This window comes from Bos grunniens, chromosome 19 (assembly GCF_055505025.1).
Source record: "Bos grunniens cultivar Pamir isolate PY7600 chromosome 19, Bosgru_T2T1.0, whole genome shotgun sequence".
NCBI lineage: Eukaryota > Metazoa > Chordata > Mammalia > Artiodactyla > Bovidae > Bos > Bos grunniens.
In genome coordinates this window covers 38,653,376-38,673,536 of record NC_141183.1, presented here as the reverse complement: position 1 = coordinate 38,673,536, position 20,161 = coordinate 38,653,376, and the positions used below count along the sequence as shown (strand labels likewise).

At 48.9% G+C, this 20,161-nt stretch overlaps 1 protein-coding gene across 7 annotated transcripts in view; it reads right to left on the bottom strand.

The window, feature by feature from the left end:
* Positions 1-288: 288 nt before the first annotated feature.
* Positions 289-20,161, bottom strand: part of ANKFY1 (ankyrin repeat and FYVE domain containing 1) — a 69,570-nt gene continuing 49,697 nt past the window's right edge. For 3 of the 7 annotated variants that reach the window (XM_086359566.1, XM_086359562.1, XM_086359565.1), the window contains exons 12-25: positions 18,553-18,784; positions 17,220-17,318; positions 16,827-16,980; positions 15,815-15,986; positions 14,852-14,970; positions 14,036-14,192; positions 12,923-13,123; positions 10,791-10,967; positions 8,925-9,072; positions 8,346-8,436; positions 7,918-8,042; positions 6,156-6,302; positions 5,018-5,108; positions 289-4,491 (exon numbers count right to left, since the gene is read on the bottom strand). In XM_086359566.1, the coding sequence (XP_086215692.1) occupies positions 4,359-4,491; positions 5,018-5,108; positions 6,156-6,302; positions 7,918-8,042; positions 8,346-8,436; positions 8,925-9,072; positions 10,791-10,967; positions 12,923-13,123; positions 14,036-14,192; positions 14,852-14,970; positions 15,815-15,986; positions 16,827-16,980; positions 17,220-17,318; positions 18,553-18,784 (2,046 nt within the window). In that variant the 3' untranslated portion in view covers positions 289-4,358. Of the gene's footprint in view, positions 4,492-5,017; positions 5,109-6,093; positions 6,303-7,917; positions 8,043-8,345; positions 8,437-8,924; positions 9,073-10,790; positions 10,968-12,922; positions 13,124-14,035; positions 14,193-14,851; positions 14,971-15,814; positions 15,987-16,826; positions 16,981-17,219; positions 17,319-18,552; positions 18,785-20,161 lie in introns of all 7 variants that reach the window. The other 4 variants (XM_086359567.1, XM_086359563.1, XR_015148051.1 and 1 more) reach the window with 3 other exon arrangements.

The following is a 20,161-nucleotide window of genomic DNA, read 5'->3' as shown; positions in this document are numbered from 1 at the left end:
AAACCTCACCATGGATCTTCGTGAGTCGCTCCTAAATAATGGAGTCAGGGAATTTCCAGGGTCTGTGCAAGAGCTGCAGTGGGGTCAGGGGGCTGAGCCGGAGCAGCTGTGGTCACAGGTGTCACCGTGAGCTGAAGCTGGGCCAAGAGCACAGTACATCCAGGCAGCTGGTGGTTATGCCCACAACAGCTATTTTTTCACTGCTATCAACAATGTGTTTCTGAAAAAAGTGTTGGAAATTCAAACTTTCCTGGAGGGTAGTTGTTAAAGAAATGTATTCACATGTCAGAAGTTTAAAAAAAATTTGTGTATTTGTTTTTAATTCTTATTGGTACTTTTTGCGTTAAAAGGAACTACAAATGTTATTAAGGTTTCCACTTTAAATGCACAATTTTACCTCATTTTATTTATAAGGACTTGTTACAGAAAATGCAAATATCAATATTTGAAAAATACATTCCATTACACGAACTCCAAAGAAACAATGCTGATAAGCGCCATGGTCCTCCTGATGCCCTCGCCCCACACTGACCACCACCTGGAATGGCTTGGAAGCCAAAGTGACCAACCTAAACATGTGCCTGCGGTTTCTGCCCAGGCCTCCCCCTTGGTAGAGCACACAGGGATGTATGTCGTGGTAACAGCCAACTCCACGCATCTGCCCAAAAAACAATGTTAAGTCATTAAGTTGAGCAGGCTGCCAACTCAAGACTCCCTAGCTACAGAACACCAACACTGTCTGTTTTAAGAAGTTAGTATATTGTTTATGCCACACAAAAAAGTAACTGTATAATGAATGATCTTTCAAAGAAAGTCCTTAAGGCATCTATGATAACTTCTGGAAATTTAGTAAGTGTTTTAGTCAAATAAGTCAGCTCTTCACTGAATTACTTCCACAAAATGAGAACGTGGCTTCCAAACCCCTTTAGGAAATTGTTTGCCCTTGGCTTCTTCCTCTCCCTGGCTGGGCGTGGGGAGCTTTGGTGCTCAGATTCGAAGGGGCTGGGCTTGCCAGTTCCGTGCCCACTTCTCCTGGGGCTGGTCCTGAGGGGAGCAAGCCCAGGTCCCAGAAACAGGCTTGTCTCACGAGCTCCCTCATAGCTTCAACCTGCGAGCTCCAGGCGGGGCTGTCACGGAAGCATCCCACCTACTTGCTCATGCTGCTGTCACATGCAGAGTGAGTTTGCCTTTCAGATCTAATCATTACATAGCTCAATCGGGTTTTCTCCTCCAGATTAAAAATAAAACCGAGATGGAGATCAAGGCTCTCCCCTGTCCCAAGGCTTTTCGTCCACTTCCTGCTTATGGATAAGATGAGCACAACCCGTGTAATACGACAGGTGGGAGACATGAACCAGGAGTGGCAGTGAACCCACCAGCACGTTGAGCTCCACGCGAGGAGCCCATTCGGGGGGAGTGGTGAGGATGCTGACAAGGGTGGTCACAAACAACTCAGGGCTCTGAGGTAGAGGGCCAGCGGTCATGTGGACCCCCACTCCTGGAGAGAGAGAGGCAGGTGAACTGGGCAATCTAATCCGGCCTCAACTGAATCGGTAACTGGGGTTGACAACACACTGGCAACAAACTCCAGACAGAACACACATTCTAACATGTCATTCAGTGAGACACCACTAAAAAGAACTGGAAATTAAGAAGTCCTAAACGCAGGCACTTAAGTTTGTGGGAAGTTTCCTGTATTCGAGGATAATAGCAAGTTAGTTTTAGCCACTCTGTTTAAACATAGACACAGTTTGTACCTTCATCTTTAAAAAAAAAAATGATGTAAGAATACACTGTCTCTCAGATCTGATGAGCAAGCGGCAGTTAAAAAGCTAACTTAGAGTTAACAATGTTGACTGATGAAGCAAATTATATTTCAATCAAGTTTAGTCTTCCTGCTCTACTCACCCACAACTGGCAACTTTCTGAATGAATAAAACTGAGCTTTAAGCTATGGATTAAATTGTGACAAGAACAGCCAGGCAGTTTGTTCTAGAGTCATGTTCGATGGCTTGGAGAACACAAAGAGGACCAAGAGCATGTTGAGTCCCCCCAGAGCAGCCACCACGCGAGGAACTGAGAGTGTGGCCTTCCAGCCCATCGGGAGAGCCAGGGAGAGCCTAAGACTATGGAAAGGTGCTTCTTCTAGATCTACAAGAATGCACTCTGAACAGAGCTCACAGAACGTTCCCCCCAACCCGTGGAGGCTAAGTACCATCACTGTCCCTAGACTCTGTGAAGGTAAACAAGCTTGACAACTTCAGACATGATTATAAGATTTTTTTTAGAGTGCAGTTAGAGGCAGGATTGTTACTAAGATTGGTATATTATGACAGGGGCAGGACAACCAGCCTCATCCCTCACTGAATTTCCATCCTCCTCTCTCCACCACGGACGGTGAAAGAACAGGATAAAAGTACCGAACACCTCGATTCATAACTGAAGCATAATTGCCTTACTTTCCAGTGACAGAATCAAACCACCCGACTAAGGCCTACTTACTCAGGCCCTGTTCAAGCAACAGAAAATGGAAACTGAACACATGCTCCACATGGTCAGGTGTTTGCCAAGACCAGTTGTTTTTCTAGAAAAATTCAGTATGAAATAGGTCAGAGACTTTGGGGGATAGGGAACTCTTGTAATTAATTTTTTTCTTTGAAACACTGCACAAGCTCATATTAACATAGAAAGCATATATATCTTATAAATCACAGAAATATTAAAAAAAAGTAGCACTCTGGTTTATCAGCTCATTTTACACACATATTTAGGCAACAGGATGTATAAATTCTACAGTGACATGGAGGACATACCCACTATTCAAACAAAAAAAACAGACTGCTGCAAAAAAATATTTAGTCCCTTTTACACATATATGCACACTTCATTAATGCAAAAAAAAAAAATGTAGTGGTTACTAAATGTCTGAAAAAAACAGTATATATGATTGAGATTGTTAATCTCTGAGTATAGCTGTACAACACATATTGTTCATCTCAGAGTGTTGTTTTTTTTTTTCAAAGCAGTGGTATAAGTTTCTCTCTAAATGTGCATTTTTAAAAAACTGGCCAAACCTTCATAAGAGAAAAGAAGTTTAACACCTCAGGGTTAATATATATGTACTAGCAGCGACTAAGGCCTGACAGGTTCCGGGGGCTTTATCAGCACATGAGCCTTCCAAAACGGGGTCACACATGTTTGGCCAGGGCCTTTGGCTGGTGGCTCTCACAGGGCAGATCAAGAACCTATGCAGAGCTGGGACCCAGGCACCCTCTCTGGGGTGCTCACAGAGTAACTGGGAAGGTTTTTAGCAAGAAACACTCATGTCAAGGAGATGGGACCTGCTGGTCTGAGGCTGCAGATTCCCTCTCCTCACTTGGCCCCGTGTGACTCTCTTGCTCCAAAGGACACTCCGAGGGAGTTTTCCGTTTAAGACTTAGTGTGAGCTGAGATCCAGTCAAAGCTGACTGGTAGAATCACTGATGCACAGATATGTGAGGGTATTTTTGAATATGGATTTTTAGATTGGAATCACCAGTAATGCAGCTATATAAAAAGTGCAGCACAAGAAAAGTGCATTTTCTCTACCACTGCCTAGCGGCAGGTAACTGAGGACTCCACAGACAGGACATGGCAAGAGGAGAGAACAAGACGGCTGCTAGGAGGTGTCAAGCTGCCAGAGTGCAGTTGGACACCTCAGTAGTATGAATACCGGTAAAGCTTTCAGTTGTTAAGGCCACAATTTTTCAGCTCTCATCTTTGAACCCTGTTTAGAAAGATTTCACCTTTTTTAAAGGGGTAGTTCACTAAAAATACAGCTTAGCTTTTCCAAAAAACAAAAAAAAGAGTGAGAGACTTCAGGCCAAGAGGATCCTATTTACCTTTACGGAAACACTGTGCAGAGAAGTCCACAGCCATTCACCCCAAAGGAGAGCCAGCTCTCGCTGGGCAGCCAGACACCGGCTTCCTACGGTCAGGCTCAGACTGGGAAGTCCGCCCAGGCAGGAGACGTCATGAATGCTCTGAGATGGACACTAAGCTACTGGAAGAGAACATGGGTTTCAAGTGTCCTTGTACATTGCTAGCAGAATGGGGTCTAATTCCTATCGTATTTACCACTTAGGCTAAAAGGCCTGGTCCGACTGGTGAGACACCTAGCGACCTCGATCATGGTCTGACACACTGACAATCATACAGCATCATCTGAAATGGGATCTACCCCCCTGGTCCACAACTGTTCCAGTCTCTTGCCGCGGGAAGACGACGGCCAGCTCCTGCTCTGGGTGGGGTCAGGCTGGTGAGCAGAGCAGCTGCTGGGGAGCGACTGAGGATGTGGCCTGGACCTTCCTGGGGGCTCACTAAGAGACTCCCCCCAAAGTCAGGACATCAAAGCAAATGTTGCAAACTCGCACAGGCTTGTTCAGGTCAAACTTTATAATAGGAATCTCCTTGGTCGAGCATTTATGGCAAAGAAGACGTCCGCAGTGACGACTGTGGAGGCAAAGAAAAGAGGTGTGAGGGGTTTCTTGAGAGTAGACTGCGGCTGGGCACGTGAGCACTGTCACAGCAGCCCCTGCAGCAGACACGCGAGCCCGTCCTGGTACTCTGCAGTCAGCTCTGCCCCTTGCCGGCTCACTCACACCGAGGCCTGTATAACTGACAGTCCATGGTAACAAAATTCTGGCCAGTAATTAAGTTAAGTGATCCGGAAAAAGCCTCTTGCTTTAAGGCTCGAGACAGGCTCAGCAAGAGCTAGGGAACTCTCACACTTGGGGAAGATGACGCGAGGCCTGACAGGCTGCCTAGGACACTGGACCCCAGCATTCCACAGGAAAGCCACCCGTCTGAGTGTCTGCTGGCCTCCCTATGTCTCTAGACGTGGGCAGGGTCCCGTGGTCAGGTTTTTCCCAGGAGAGTCCCAGGCCCTGGCAGGTTCATGGTTTCTAGTGGGGAAAGGCAGAAGCAATCCGCAGAAGCCTTCTTACTCCTCTGGTGGGTGACTGGGGGCGGGTCTTACCAGTGATGTTTGCGCGTTGTGACTCCGAACTTGGCAGTGCACTCGTAGCAGTTGGAGCCATCGCACCACGGAGGCTCCTTGGACAGCATATCTGTAACACAGCACAAGACCAGTTCCTGTCAGATACTGACTGTGTCCGGCCAAACCAGGGAGCAGGGGGAGAAGGAAACTGGACCAGGAAACAAAGGAACACATGGCAGAGGGATGTGAGGGACAAGAGGGCAACAGAGCATGCCTCCTTTCACTGTGCTTTGCAGATACCGTAATCTTTTTCACAAGTCGAAGATCTGTAGTGACCCTGCATGGAGCACATCTATTGGTGCCATTTTCCCAACAGCATTTTCTTACTTCATGGGTCTGTGTTACACTTTGGTAATTCTCACAATATTTCAAATTTTTTCATTATTATTATATTTGTTATGGTAATCTGTGATCAGTGATCTTTGATGTTACTATTTTAACTGTTTTGGCATTTTTTAGCAATAAAGTATACATAAATACATTGTTTTTTAGACAGTGCCACTACTTATGCAACAGACTACAGTATTATGTAAATATAACTTTTACATGCACTGGCAAACCACAAAGCTTCGTGTTGACTTACTTCATCACAATATTCACTTTACTGTAGTGGCTGGAAACTGACTGAGGTCTGCCTGTTCTAACTGGGTCACACAGGGGAGGAAAAGTCAGTGGGACTAAATCAAAGGCCATTCTGAAGGATGGAAAGATTTGGCATCAGCTGAAGGATGAAGGGTGTGCAGACACATAGCCAGGAGCGCTGGGGAGACCTGCCTGGAGCCAATGGGTTTCCCATAGGATCTGGGAAAGCAGGAATCTGACGGGGCCCCAAAGCAGGACACGCTGTAAAGAGACTGCTAACAAGGACACTCCCCAACCCTGCTCAAAGGCGCTTTGCGGCATTCACAGACAAAATCCTAAACCACGTGGTGCCTCGAAAACTACCATCTCAGATTGTACAGCAAGTCATCCTGAGATTTCAAGACCACCAGTACGTCTGGGTAAAAGACACTGCCAGGTGCCTGCACTGATGCAGCTGAACGCAGGCCACTCACCTAACAGTCTAAAGAGCAGCTGCTTGGTAGCGACCTGATGCAGCTGAACGCAGGCCACTCACCTAACAGTCTAAAGAGCAGCTGCTTGGTAGCGACCTGGTAGTTGAAGATGTTGACCCCTTGGTTGTTGTTCACCCCCAGGCGGGCCCCCGAGCGGACGATGGCACGGCACAGGTTGGCGTTCCCTTTCATGTATGCCAAGAGCAGCACTGGAAAACAAAACCACATGCAGGGCTACTGCCCACCCGGGCCCAGCCTGGCCCTGCCAAAGGGCCAGCAGAGGATGGCCAAGGGCAGGACACAGCCCTGGCAGGACATTCGTTAGCAAAGTCCCCATGACACACAGAGGGCCCTGCGGCTCTGGTAAGAGCTCTGCAGAGGATCTGTAATATCTTGCAGCCAAGGACCAGTCATGAGCCAGGGGCTCCAGAGACACACTCTTGCCCATTCAAAGCTTTGGCCACAAGAGAACTGAGGAGGGAGCAGATGCCGCGGGAAATATGCACCACCGTCTCAGCTGCCTTCCTCCTGCACAGAACACTCTCCACACAATGCAACAAATTCTAAAGACTGGTGAGGTGTGCACACATGGAGAAAATCATAAACCAGTGTGGTCAGCCTGCTCCAGAAAGTTACTCAACCCCATGGAGCCTCTCTCCTGTGCCAGGAGTGGACACCCAGGCTCTGGCCAGCCCACCCTCCTGGTCCTCCCTACAACTACAGCTACCAGCAGCTCGTTTTTACTTACATTTCACAGATACTTTAAATTCTTTAATTCTGCAAATGATTCACAAAAATTAGGTTATTATTTCAAAGGAGGAAGCAGGCATAGAGATATGATGGAGCTGGGTATCTGAAACCAGGTCTGTGTAATTCAGAAGCCTGGGCGTGAAGCACCTGCCTGCTTGCCGGCCCCTGGACCACGCTGCTCACTGGAGCAGGTGCTGGGCTAGCAGCTCACTCCCAGAGCTGACCCCCCTGAAGCTTAGGCTTGCCACTGCTGGCTTAAAAACATGTCCATGAATCAAGGCCAAGAATTCTTCCCAAGGTCAAGAAGGAACGACCAAACATTTGGTTCCATGCAGACGTTTGGGCTACCTCACGGTGACAGCACTGCTGTAAAAGGCCACAGAGGCTCTGTCTGGCATGAACGGGGGTACAGCAGCAGTGAACAGTTCAGACAGCCCTGGGCTGGGAAGAGACAGACCTGGGTTTCATCTTTGTTTCCTTACTTGAAAAGTGGGAACGCACTGCACGTACTGCTTACCTTATATGGTTATTGTGAGGAAGAAAATGAATGCAAAAGTACATCAAAAGCACTATGAAAGCTACACAAGTTAACACAGTGATTGTGGGTGGTGAGAGTACTACCATGAGAGAGGCCTGTTTATTAACCCCCTCAATCAAACATCAGCCCTTATCTGTAGAAAACATGCCTTCTCTGTGAATATGTACTATGACCCATTTCCTCCTTCTGAAGCACCTGTGAGGCAACTGTATTTCCTCTCTCTCTCGGGACCTGAAAGCTTGGGAAGGGACCTAGTTGACTAGATACAAGGTAGATGAGGCCAACAGAAACAGGCAGGACAGCCTGTCTGGACATGGGTATGGCTTTGGAGCACTAGATACGCTTTAGATGTGCTTGTACCTAAAGTCAGACACTGCCAACTTCCGCCTCAGGGATCTGTGATGCCACTCGCAGAGCCCAGCCGAAGTGCACGGGGCTGAGTGTCCTTCAGTAATGACACGTGTGCCTGGGCTCCTGATTTTCCAGGAAGCAAGGAACACCGGTGAGACAGGACCAACAAGAGCCTCACCACGTACCTGTGTTTCCTTCTGCATCCGGTTTATCCAGAGGATACTCGGGCATGCACTCTAAGAAGAGATCAAAGATGGCTGCAGCATTCTCCTTGCCATACTGTCCCAAAATGTGCAGTGGTGACTGGCCTCTGAGAAGACAAACTGGAAAAGTTAGGTGTGTATCTGCCATGGCCATCATGAGTAAAAGAAATGGGACTGTCTGAACTCTGTGATGCTGGATAAATCTAAAGGACACAACGGTCATATAAGTTTACCTAAAACGTATTTTCAAAAAGAAAAGTTCCAGGGCACTAAAGGCTGGTCAAGTGCCCTAGTGATCAGTTCTGCATTGTGCACCTGGGGCTCATGTAAGATGCCTGTGACCACCAGCTCGGAGGGGTGCACCAGGGGACGTGGAGTCCTGGCCTCTGCTCTGAACCACACATACTCACCGTAGATTAAACGCTTCAGCATCCACGGTGCACTCTGTCAGGAGGACCCGGATGTTGTTGAGTCGGCCATGCATGACAGCAAGATGAAGAGCTGGGGAGGAAATCCTCTTACAGCACGAGCCCAGACGCACACACAGAGCATCTCAACTCTTCTCGGCCTCACAAATCTCCCACTGAATGGGACCCAGTCAGAGCAGCCACAATCCGCTCACAGAGCCGCCACCATTCGCTCACAGAGCCCTCCTTTCCAGTCTTCACTGCCCCCAAGAATAATTCTAAATGCAACCTCCTAAGATTTGCTTTGTGCCTCTGCAGTTATCCAAAGGTGAGATTTAACAGTTTCACAAGAAGCCATTTGGGTTTCTAGGGTCACCATTCACATCAGGAGGCTGCCCAGGTCTCCATCAAGGAGCAGGCTGCATGCCCAGCTCAGAGCATTTCCTGTCACAGCCCGGCCCCTGTAAGAGCCAATCTCCGGGACGGGGAACAGACCCAATGGTGCGTGCTGCCCTGCCACCCCAGAAGGAAGGGAATGCTTGAGGCCCTTGGCACCGCACACAGGGAACGCCTGGGAATTACCGTTATTTCCATTCTCATCCACAGCAGCAAAGTCCACTCCATTCTCCAAGAGGACTGAGCAGATGGTGGGAAGGTCCTGCTGGGCAGCAAGGTGGAGGGCGGTCTGGCGGTGCTTGGTTAATTCATTCACTTTGGCACCTGCAAGAAGCTGATGACGTTGATTACATGAGCAGCCGCTCTACCACCACCAACCAAGGTCTGGCATAAGGGGGCAAGCCTGCCAATCTCCTGCCCGCCAGGGTTTGCCTTCCTGGCTAAGCGGGGAGCTAACTCCTGGGGAGCCTCAGGACCACAAAATCTGTCCCAAGGGGAAAGTGGCAATTACCAAAATGTCCAAAAAGCCACTCCTTAGGACCCAAATATACTAAGACTATGGGATATAATAAAACTACACAGGACTGCAGTGATCTGCACCGTCCTCACACACAGTGGACACAAGATGTCCAAGGAGAGATAGAGAAATGTGTACGTACACACACACACACACGCATACACGCTGAAGGTGTTTAAAAGCACGTATACCAAACTCAACGCAGAGCTGGGAGTGAAAGGGAGATACTAACCACTTTCTGTCCTTATGTGTTTTAAGTTTCTCCACAATAAAAATATACTATTTTTGTATTTTTTTTTTTTAAGAAAGAAAGCAACACAGAGAAGTGCAGAATCAAAGCAAGAAGGCCCTTTAAATAATATATATTCATTTATCATCCACTTTCTAACAAAGTTTCAAAAACAGCTACTAACAGAAAAGACTACATAGTGGATAAATACCATAGCATATATTTGAAAGTTGCTAAGAGAGTAGATTTAAAAATTCTCGGGCTTCCTAGGTGGTCCAGTAGTTAAGAATCTGCCTTTCAATGCAGAGGCCACTGGTTTGATCCCTGGTCTGGAAAAATCCTGCATGCCACAAAGCAACTAAGTCCAAGAGCCACAACTACTAAAGCCTGTGTGCCTAGAGTCTGTGCTCCGCCACAAGAGAAGCCTCTGCTTATGAGAAGCCCGTGCACCACAACGAAGAGTAGCCCCTGATCAACCACAACTAGAGAAAAGCCCACATGCAGCAAGGAAGACCCAGCACAGCCAAAAAATAAAATACATAAATACATCTTTAAAAAAAACCGATCCTCATCACAAGAAAAACATTTTTGTAACTATGAATGGTGAAAGATGTTAAGTAGATTCGTGGTGATTATTTTGCAAAATATACAACTATCAAATCAATATGTTGCACAAAATATACAACGAAACACAGTATGTTGTGTTTAGTTGCTCAGTCATGTCCAACTCCTTGTGACCCCATGGAGTGGAGCCCACCAGGCTCCTCTGTCCATTGGATTTTCCGGGGAAGAATACTGGAGTGGGTTGCCATTTCCTCCTCCAGCAGATCTTCCCAACCCAGGGACTGAACCCGGGTCTCCTACATTGCAGGCAGGTTCTTTACCATCTGAGTCACCAGGAAAGTCCAATGTGTTGTATACCTGACGCTAATGTTGTTTGTGAATTCTGCCTCAAAATGTTAAGTAATAAAGACTAGTGACAAAAAGAAAGAGAGCACTCCCTGGAAAGCGCCAGCTAAGAGCCTGGCACGGAGCAGGTGGACAGACACAATCTCGTCTCCTGATGCCCCCGCCTGCCTCTGCCACCCACAACCTGCCTTCCCTCATGACCTCACCTCAGCATCTGCCCACTGGGCGTGCAGGACATGCCAAGACACACTTGCTCTCCCGAGTGTCCTGGCTGCTCCCTAAATTCCCACTGGCCTTTCCCAATTCCTGGCAAAACACCTGTGACAATAGAGTCTCCACACACCCTATAACATGCTTTGTCCACAGCTTACAGCAGTAATGTTTCAGGGACACTCACCAAGTTGCGGACAATAATCTCAGAGCCTGCCTGGACAGCAAGGTGCAAAGGGGTCAACTTGGAAGCATCCTGGACTCTGGAATTGACGTTCGCCTGGACGCTGATCAGAAACAGGACGCTTTCAATATCAGAGTTCTGAACTGCCACGTGCAGAAAATTCCGGCCCTTGTTATCCACCTAAGGCAACAAGTGGGAACCAAAATGTTAGTGGGTGTCCCCCACAAAAATGCCTCCTGAGCACCTGTGAGCTGCACTGACCACCGGAGAGGCCGCACTGCAGTCCTCCCCACCCCAACCCCCAAATTACAGACCCGCTCTGCGTATTTGTCCAGAGGACCGTGTGTGCATGGCCACATCCATGTGGTCAGAAAAAGGGAGCTAAGCCAGCTGCCCTGGCATCCTCCTGCAGCAGGAGCAGACCTGGAAGGCCAAGCAAGAGATAACCTGAAGGACAGGGAGAGGAGGCTGGCAAAACACTGGGCTGCACAGGGAAAGGCACAGGCGATGCTGGCCGTGGGTGTCTCCTGCTTTGGCGAAAACAAACACCCAGCACTCGAACACCGCAGCCGCAACGCCAGTCTGACCTGTGAGCAGCCAAAAGAGCCTTCAGAAATTTCCACCAAAGTCTCCTCTTTCAGTGAGCTACAGGATAATAATTCATGTTGGGGAAGGCCACCAACAGTATGTCACAGACTTTGTTCCACTGATGTACAGCAGACAGCGGGTCATTCAAATCCAACCACAGAGGGCACGCCAAATACCAGGGCTGTCATGTCAGTGTGAGGGCTCGGGAAGAAGGAGGGGAGACATGCTACACACAGCACATTCCTTCACATCACACACACACCCACCCATCCGCCCCCCGACACACACACACACCCAGCATCCTTCACATCACACACACACCCACCCATCCGCCCCCCAACACACACATACACCCAGCATCCTTCACATCACACACACATCCACCCAGCATCCTTCACATCACACACACACATCCACCCAGCGTCCTTCACATCACACCCACACCCACCCATCCACCCCCCAACACACACAAATACCCAGCATCCTTCACATCACACAGATGTCCACCCATCCACCCCTCGACACACACATACACCCAACATCCTTCACATCACACACATCTACCCCTCGACACACACATACACCCAGCATCCTTCACAGCACATACACGTCCACCCAGCCACCCCCCGACACACACATACACCCAGCATCCTTCACATCACACACATCCACCCCTCGACACACACATACACCCAGCATCCTTCACAGCACACGCACGTCCACCCAGCCACCCCTCAACATACACATACACCCAGCATCCTTCACAGCACACGCACGTCCACCCAGCCACCCCCCGACACACACACACACCCAGCATGTGTCTGCACTGGTTTCACACTACATGAGGAGGAAAAGGTGAAAGGACTGTCTCCATTTAAGAACATTCTACCCCATGTGAGCAAGGGTGAGGTTAACACCTACACAATCAGTCACACCGAGGCAAATGCTGAAGAAAAGGGATGCACGGAAGCCTCAAATACAAAGCCAAAGTCTTCATCCATGTTAGGACTTTTGTTCAGGTCCCAAATTTCCATTTCACCTTCATAAACGGCTACTCAGAGACCTCAGCAGTACTGTAAGAGCTGGATGGAGAGGCACGTATCTGAGGACTGACCTGACAAACCCACGTCAGCTCCCACCTCAGACCGGTTGCCACAGTCTCCTGGCCCAGTCTGCTGCTGCAGGTCCACAGCTTATCGTCTAGAACGAGGACAACCGAGACTGCTAAGCTGAATGGTGGCAGCTCCTCTAAAACCCAAAAGCTCCTCGAGGTCAATTTAAGCCTTTTTAAGATATTCATTGCTAGGGCAAGTAAAACACCAAGAAAACACAAAGGGTGCCCTCAGTTCTGCAAGATGAGGATTCCTGTCACCGGGCCCCGTCCTTGTACACGTGGCTCCACTGGGTGGCCGACGTGCAGGGCAGAGCAGGCACATTCCACCAAGCAGTGAGCAGGCACCCGAACGGCCAAGACTGAAGAAACACCTTGATACAGAAGAGGCCTGTTTAGTCCGTGACTTGTGTTTGGCCGGGTGTCGCCCGCTCACCTGCTCGGCAGCCCCGGACTCTCGCTTCAGGATGGCCTCGGCCGCCTTGTTGTTCTTGTAGGTCATGGCACAGGCAAAGGGGGTCAGGCCCTGCCGGTCTCGCACATTCAGGTGGATGTCGGGGTGAGAAATCAGCAGCTGAATGATGACACTGTGTTGGTTGCTGATGGCCACGTGGACAGGCGTTCTTCCTTCTGCATCCTTTGGGGACCAGGCACAGATTTCAACATCGAGGTGAAGATAAAATCCAGGAAAAATATGACACAGAAAAAGTTTAAATCAAATTCAGTTCTGAGAATTAACACTGCCACTCTGAATCCGAAATCATCTTTTCAAGAGGCCAAACACAGGATGACTGACAGCCACTCTACCGCCATGCTCCAGTAGCCCAGGGACACAAACACATTTGGTTTAGAGAAGCGCAGTCAACCTCACCTTTAAGTTAAACCACTACTCATCTGCTAGATGAGTGAAGCAGCACACACAGGCTAGAATGCTGAAAAGCATCAAGGAATGTGACTCAGGGATGTCCCATTGAGCTATTGAACATTTTCTTAAATACAGTACTCAGCTTGGGACTAGAACAAATTCTCAGTGGCCATCTGTAGCTAAAGGGGACAGGATAAGTTGATTGAACAAACCTTCTTCACTTTGTAGAAAGGACAAAGACACAGAGGAAAAAAGTTTTGACCTGGAATAATTACAATTATGAGACAGGCTGTGGGGGCTTCCTGGTGGCTCAGTGGTAAAGAATCTGCCTGTAGTGCAGGAGACGCAGATTCAATCCCTGGATTCCCTGGGTCGGGAAGATCCCCTGGAGAAGGAAATGGCCACCCACTCCAGTATTCTTGACTGGAAAATTCCATGGCCAGAAGAGCCTGGTAGGCTACAGTCCACGGGCTTACAAAGAGTCAGACACCACCGAGAAACTAAATACCAACAAGACATCTGTACGACCCAGGAGACAGTCAGTTCCTGTGTCTGTCCCTTTGGCCCATTCATGGTAAAGCAGGGGTCCAGGACCGGAGACTGCAAGGTGTCCAGACGTTAGAGTAGATTCCCCTGATTCTGGGGTGACCATCCCTCTACCCAGAAAAGAGAGACCCTCTATACCTGTGCATTTACATTGGCACCAAACTCCAAAAGACACTGGACTGTCTCTTCCAGCCCCCAGGAGGCTGCCAAATGCAGAGGGGTCTGCCCATCTCTGGCCTCTTCCTCTCCTTCCCCATTAGCACCAGGCTGTCTGGGACTATTCACATCGCAGCCACTGAAAAGAAGGGGAAGTGAGAGGAAAGCATGCTGACAGGCGTGGAGCAGCAGCCTCATCCAACCCCACAGAAAGCCTGCCGCCGCCAAGGACTGTAGTCCTTGGTCTCAAGTATTGCTGTGTCCTGCTCCCATAGATTCTTCAGCAACTGGTCCTGGAGGCAACTTGGGTATCAGAACTCTTAAAAGCTTCCCAGGGGATTCATGTGCATTTAAAGATTAAGAATCATGGCTTGAACGCTGTCCTGCACAACTTCACTCTGCACTCTCCCACACCTCCTGCACTCTGAGGCCATGGAGGCTGTCATGGCTCCAGCATTGGGATGGAGTCTGGCAGAGGCCATTTGGTCTTCTCCACACCAGCCTCTTGGTCTCACTGTGTGAACAGGTCAGATCTGATGACAGGGGCCAATATGGGTCCCAAAGCAGGAAACTGGCTTAGTTTTTAGACTCTCTGATCTCGGCACACGAACCTCTTTCCTCATCAGACAGTCAAGTCCCTGGCTGCCCTGACCTGACAGAACAGTGACCCTCTCTAGTCTTCAATATGAAGGTCAAGCCAGCTACAGACATGTCAAGACTATAGTTGGAATAAGAGAGGAGAGAGCCAGCTTGCAATAGTCCAAACAGGATCTGAAGGGATACCCAGGCCTCTCAGACCTGCGAATGAGAAAGCAGGTGATGGGCTCGTTGTTCTCATCGATGGCTCTGTGCAGCAGCGTCTGCAGGCAGCCGCTCGGCCCTGGGCCCCAGCACGTGGCGTCACAACCATGCCTGACCTACAGGGAAGCACAGGTCACTCTCAAACGCTGCTCGGCAAAGCTGAACATGCTTATTACCATCTCTCAGCCCTAAGCTACCATTACGTACATTTTTCAGGTAAGATCCAGCTGATAGTTAACCGGTAATTATTTTAATCTGTACCATTCACGCGTTTTACAAACACTGATTAAAATCTGCTTTGGTGCAAGCTTGTGTACTAGGTTCTGTAGGAAGGATTTGAGAAATAAAAGAAGGATGTGTATGATCAGCACCTTCTAAAGCTGTGTCCTAGAAGGGACAGAAAACACAGACTAGTGCCTGCACACACACATACACACATACACACACACACACTCTTACTTATAGCCCCCAGTAACATATACTCTGCTAAGAACTGGTAATCTCAAGAACAACTGGCTAAAACCCTCTGGTGCAAAATGTCTTAAAAACCGCATTTCAAGCCCTTCAGAAAACTGAATGAGCTTTTGAGGTTACATCCGCTTTGGGGCTCTGTCTTCTGAATAAGGGGGACACTCCTGAGGTTTGAGAACTTATCACTGTGGTAACAGTCAGGGCAGCCCACAGCCAGCTAAGCCACCTCAGGAGAAGACCCCGGAGGAGGGGCCTTAGCTCTCCTACTTCTTGGTAGTTTTCTTGATAAAGACAGCCTGAGAAAAGATGTGGGCCGTGACTATGTTGAACCCCAAGTTTCCTGAACACGACTTTAAAAATGCTCATTCCTGACCCAATTTCCTACTTGGCAGATCTCCTGCTCGTTATGATCACAGTGGAGGTGCCAAATCCAACTCTGACACAAATCACTCCCACATGCATGTGCAGCGGAGGCTGAGCTTGTCTCACCAGAGTGGATGCGATGTCTTCCAGGTTATTTGCCAGTGCAAGCCACAGCGGGGGGTTCCCCTGCTCATCCGGCACAGACATGTCAGCTCCTCGCGTGCAAATGGCATCCACGACGAGGGGAAGCTGATTCCTGATAGCCAGCTGAAGGGCTGTCTCCCCATCCTGAGTCCTGCTGGGACACGGACACCAAAACAAACGTGTGGAGCTGGGATCAAATGACAGGGTGCCCTTCTGAGCGTCCCGGAGGCCAGAGTCCACTGTACCCCAAACACGCTTCACTTATACCCACCAATACTCTTCCAGAGAAATTCAACCTGTCAATAGCATCTGTCCCTCCTGACATTTAAAAAACGAGTATCGCCATGCTACCCTGTTGCACCCAACTGCTCAGCACACTTATGGCTGCTTCCACAGCCTCTGGATAAAATGCCACCCTGACCACCCACTTGACAAAACACGTTCATCCACTCAGTCATTGTAGGTCAGCTGACACTGAAGATAAATTCGTTTAAAAACAAAAATAATAAAAAAGTTTAACTGTGTATTTTTGCCCTGTAAGCCTTCCCTCCTGTTTTTGTTTTTGTTTTTTGTCGCACTACAGATCTTAGTTCCCTGACCAGGGACTGAATCCAGGGCCCCTCAGTGGAAGTGTGGAGTCCTAACCACTGGACTTCTAGGAAATTCCTCCTCGAGCCTTTTGATAGCTCATTTGTTGGAATGTTCTTCATTATGAAGTGAAATCCCTACTTGAACAATTGATTTCTGGATTGTCCACTTTGGTAAGCTTTGTGCCATACTGTGCCCTGGTCTCAAAAGGTTCAAGTAAGACCGAAGTACACAATTCCCCCTTTGAGTTCCCCTTCTCAACACTGTACCTGCACTTTCTGAGAATTACTGTTTCTCTTCCTTTATTTAACAAGGAACAAAACTCTTCCCTACAAATGAGGCCATGCGTTTGAACCACGTCAATCAAACGTGACCTGGTGCAGTGGTGGACGCTGCTCCAGCCCACCTGACATTTATGTCCGCCTGGTGCTCCAGAAGGAAGAGGGCGCTCTTGCTGTCCTGCCTCTGCATGGCCATGTGCAGCAAGGTCTGTCCATCCGACATGGTGTCATTGATGCAAGCCCCGGAGCCCAGCAGCTGTGCTGCGATCGTGTGCATGCCTGCAAAAGAGACAAGCCCCGATTAACGCTGGCTCAGCTTCTCCCACTTTCTCAGCCTCTTACTACAACAAACACGCCCTCCCGACTTCGCAAGGCCAGCAGTTTTCCACATTACTATAGGCTTAATCCAAACAGAAAGGCTAGTCTACACAAACGATTAGCTCCAACCCTTCCGCCGCCCTCCCTCGCACACCCACCCTCTGGCGCACGCCTGTCTGCAGCCGCTGACACTGCCTTACCAGTCCACAATGCCAGGCCCAGCACAGTCTGGTCTCGAGAATCCTTGAGACTGAAGTCCGGAATAATTTGCAAGTTGTTGGTGGCATGAAGAGCGTTAGCTACGTTTTTTAAAAGGAAAAAAAACACCTGATTTCATCATCCCATGGATCACACTGAAAGTACTCAAGAGAATGCAAGCTCAGTTCCAAACTGACTGACTGATCACTTCCATACAAAGAGAACTGACAGACCTTGTTGTGGGAAGTGGAAGCCGAGACGTTTGATAGTTTGGAGCAAAGCTTATGAGGAAAAGGAATGGCTGTAAAGGTTAAAACACTGGACGTTCACAAAAGGAAAACAGGCTCCGCTATGGAAACACACATTAATTTCTTGATTACCAAAAAGGGATCAAACAATGAACTGGAAACGTTTTTTTTAAACACTTAAGCCCTACCATCTTACACCTCCTGTGTGGGCAAAGAAGAAGGCAAAGCCTACCTAACACCCCACTTCCTCCCACAAGCACAGTGCTAAAGGATGCTGGCCTTAACAAGGATGCTGCTGCTGCTGTTTAGTCGCTAAGCTGTGTCCGACTCTTTTGTGACCCCATAGACTGTACCCCAGCGGGCTCCTCTGTCCATGGGATTTCTCAGGCAAGAATACTGGAACAGGCTACCATTTCCTTCTCGAGGGGATATTTTCGACCCAGGGATTGAACCCTCGTCTCCTGCACTGACAGGTGGTTTCTTTACCACTGAGCCACCCCTGGATGTTCACAAAAGGAAAACAGGCTGTTCACAACAAGGATGCAGGCAAGAATAAAACAAATTTCAGGGCAGGAAGGAGGAAAAACTGGAAAATGACATTCTGAGGGAAATCAGCCTCCCACATGGCAGGGGCTTCCTTGGCCCCCTCCTTTCTGGCTCCTCTCTCAAGGTTCACTTGCCAGGGAGGCTCAGAGGTGGACGAGAGGGCTGACCGACTCATGGAAGACCGGTGGTAACAGTTCTCAGAGACAGTGCTCACAACGAGGCAAAGCTCTGCTCGACCTGCCCCTGAAGTATGTCCTGGGAAAAAACCCCCAAAATAAGAGAGGGGAAGTACAAGGTTTTAACACCTTAACCTCACAGGTGAAGTGGGCAGGCCCCGTCCTACAAATGTACACAGGAAAAAACTGTAGCCAGAACCAGACTATACACTTATCTGGTTGGACCTCAAAGGATTTTTTGGGTAAGAAAACTCACCAATAGGAGAAACATCAACTGTGTCATTGTAGTTAATGACACAGTTCAGAGGTCACAGTGATGGGTAGTAACCCCCATCTTTTGGGGACTAGGACCCCCAAATTCCTACCTTTTTGCTCCAGGATGACAGACACCACATCTGGATGATTATAGGCAATTGCCATGTGCAGGGGCGTCTGCAGGTAGACGCTGCTGTCTGCTGAGCTGGGCAGGGACATGGCCTCCTTTGGGGACGGCAGGGCCTCCTCCGTCTGCAAGTTTGGGTTGGCCCCCTGCTGCAGCAGCTCTGCAGTGAGGTTGGCCAGGCCATGCCGACAGGCTGTGTGCAGCGGGGTTTCTCCCTGAATGGAAACAAGTGGCCCTGGTCAGAGCGCTTCAGACTGGGAGCCCCTTTGCAAAGGGATGAAGCCAGCCTATGTGCTGTGACACAGGTCCCCAGCGCCAGATGCAGCCCTGGGCTCATCCTGTCACCAGTTCCATGACCTCTGTCCCACGTGCTCCTCAGGTCTCCTTTCCCTCCCCCACACTGTGCCATCATCCCAGATTCCTCCAATGTCCTCCCAGCATCCTCCAAACGCCCTGGATCCTCATCTTCTGCATTTCCACCCTTCACTTTGCTTTTATAATTATTTTGCTAATTATAAAAATAATACATGATTGTTATTAAAGAACTATCACAGATGACCCTCAAGCATCACTAAAGTCGTGCTGTCTGTTGACCACCACACTAAGCCCTGCTTCTCTGACCAGTTCCTATCAACTTCATCTGGAACTCTGATGAAGAAAAGACCCTCTTCTCCCACTTTTAAAAATTAGAAACATTGTAAATTGGCATTATAGGTACCTGATTCAATATTCAAAAGGTACAAGAGAATACAGTGAGAAGAAGCTTCCCCTCACACCTAGCCCCCACCACCCAGTTATCCTCCCCTGAAGGAAGCATCATGGCCAGTTTCGTGTTTCTATCAAGTGACAGAACAGCCACAGGGAGACATACACACGCGTATGCATGTGTGAATACATACACACGTACACATGGAGACACACGTGCGACTTTTCACCCACATAAATGGGAACGACCATCAGTACCCTGCTCTGCACCAGCTCCTACTGAAGCCACACATACTTATTGAACAAGTCGAGTCCAAGAACTTTACTTACAAGGTTTGCTGTGAAAAATAACAAGAACCCACCTTCTTTTTCCTTAAAAAGAAAATTTTCTTTTCCCAAAGGGAAAAAAAAAGTGAAGTAGCTCAGTCGTGTCCGACTCTTTGCGACCCCCATGGACTGTAGCCTACCAGGCTCCTCCATCCATGGGATTCTCCAGGCAAGGATACTGGAGTGGGTTGCTATTTCCTTCTCCAGGGATCTTTCTGACCCAGGGATCGAACCTGGGTCTCCCGCACTGCAGGCAGATGCTTTACCGTCTGAACCACCAGGGAAGTTGCTTCCCAAAGGGAACCACTTTGAACTCTCTGAGCTGGGTTTTATAATTTCCTCATTTCTACCTAATGACTTTTATTTCTGCCTCTTGATTTTCTGGGTCCTGGATTTCCTGTAGGTCCTGCCACTGTGATCTCACTGGGTGACAAGGATTTGGCTCCTTCCCCTCTCCCCATAGAGCCTCCTCCCCGGGGCAGTCTTCTGCTCCAGCCCTTCTCCCCCACACAGCCTCCCTGGGTTCGCTTAGCTACCCCCGTGGCTTCTACCACGATCTA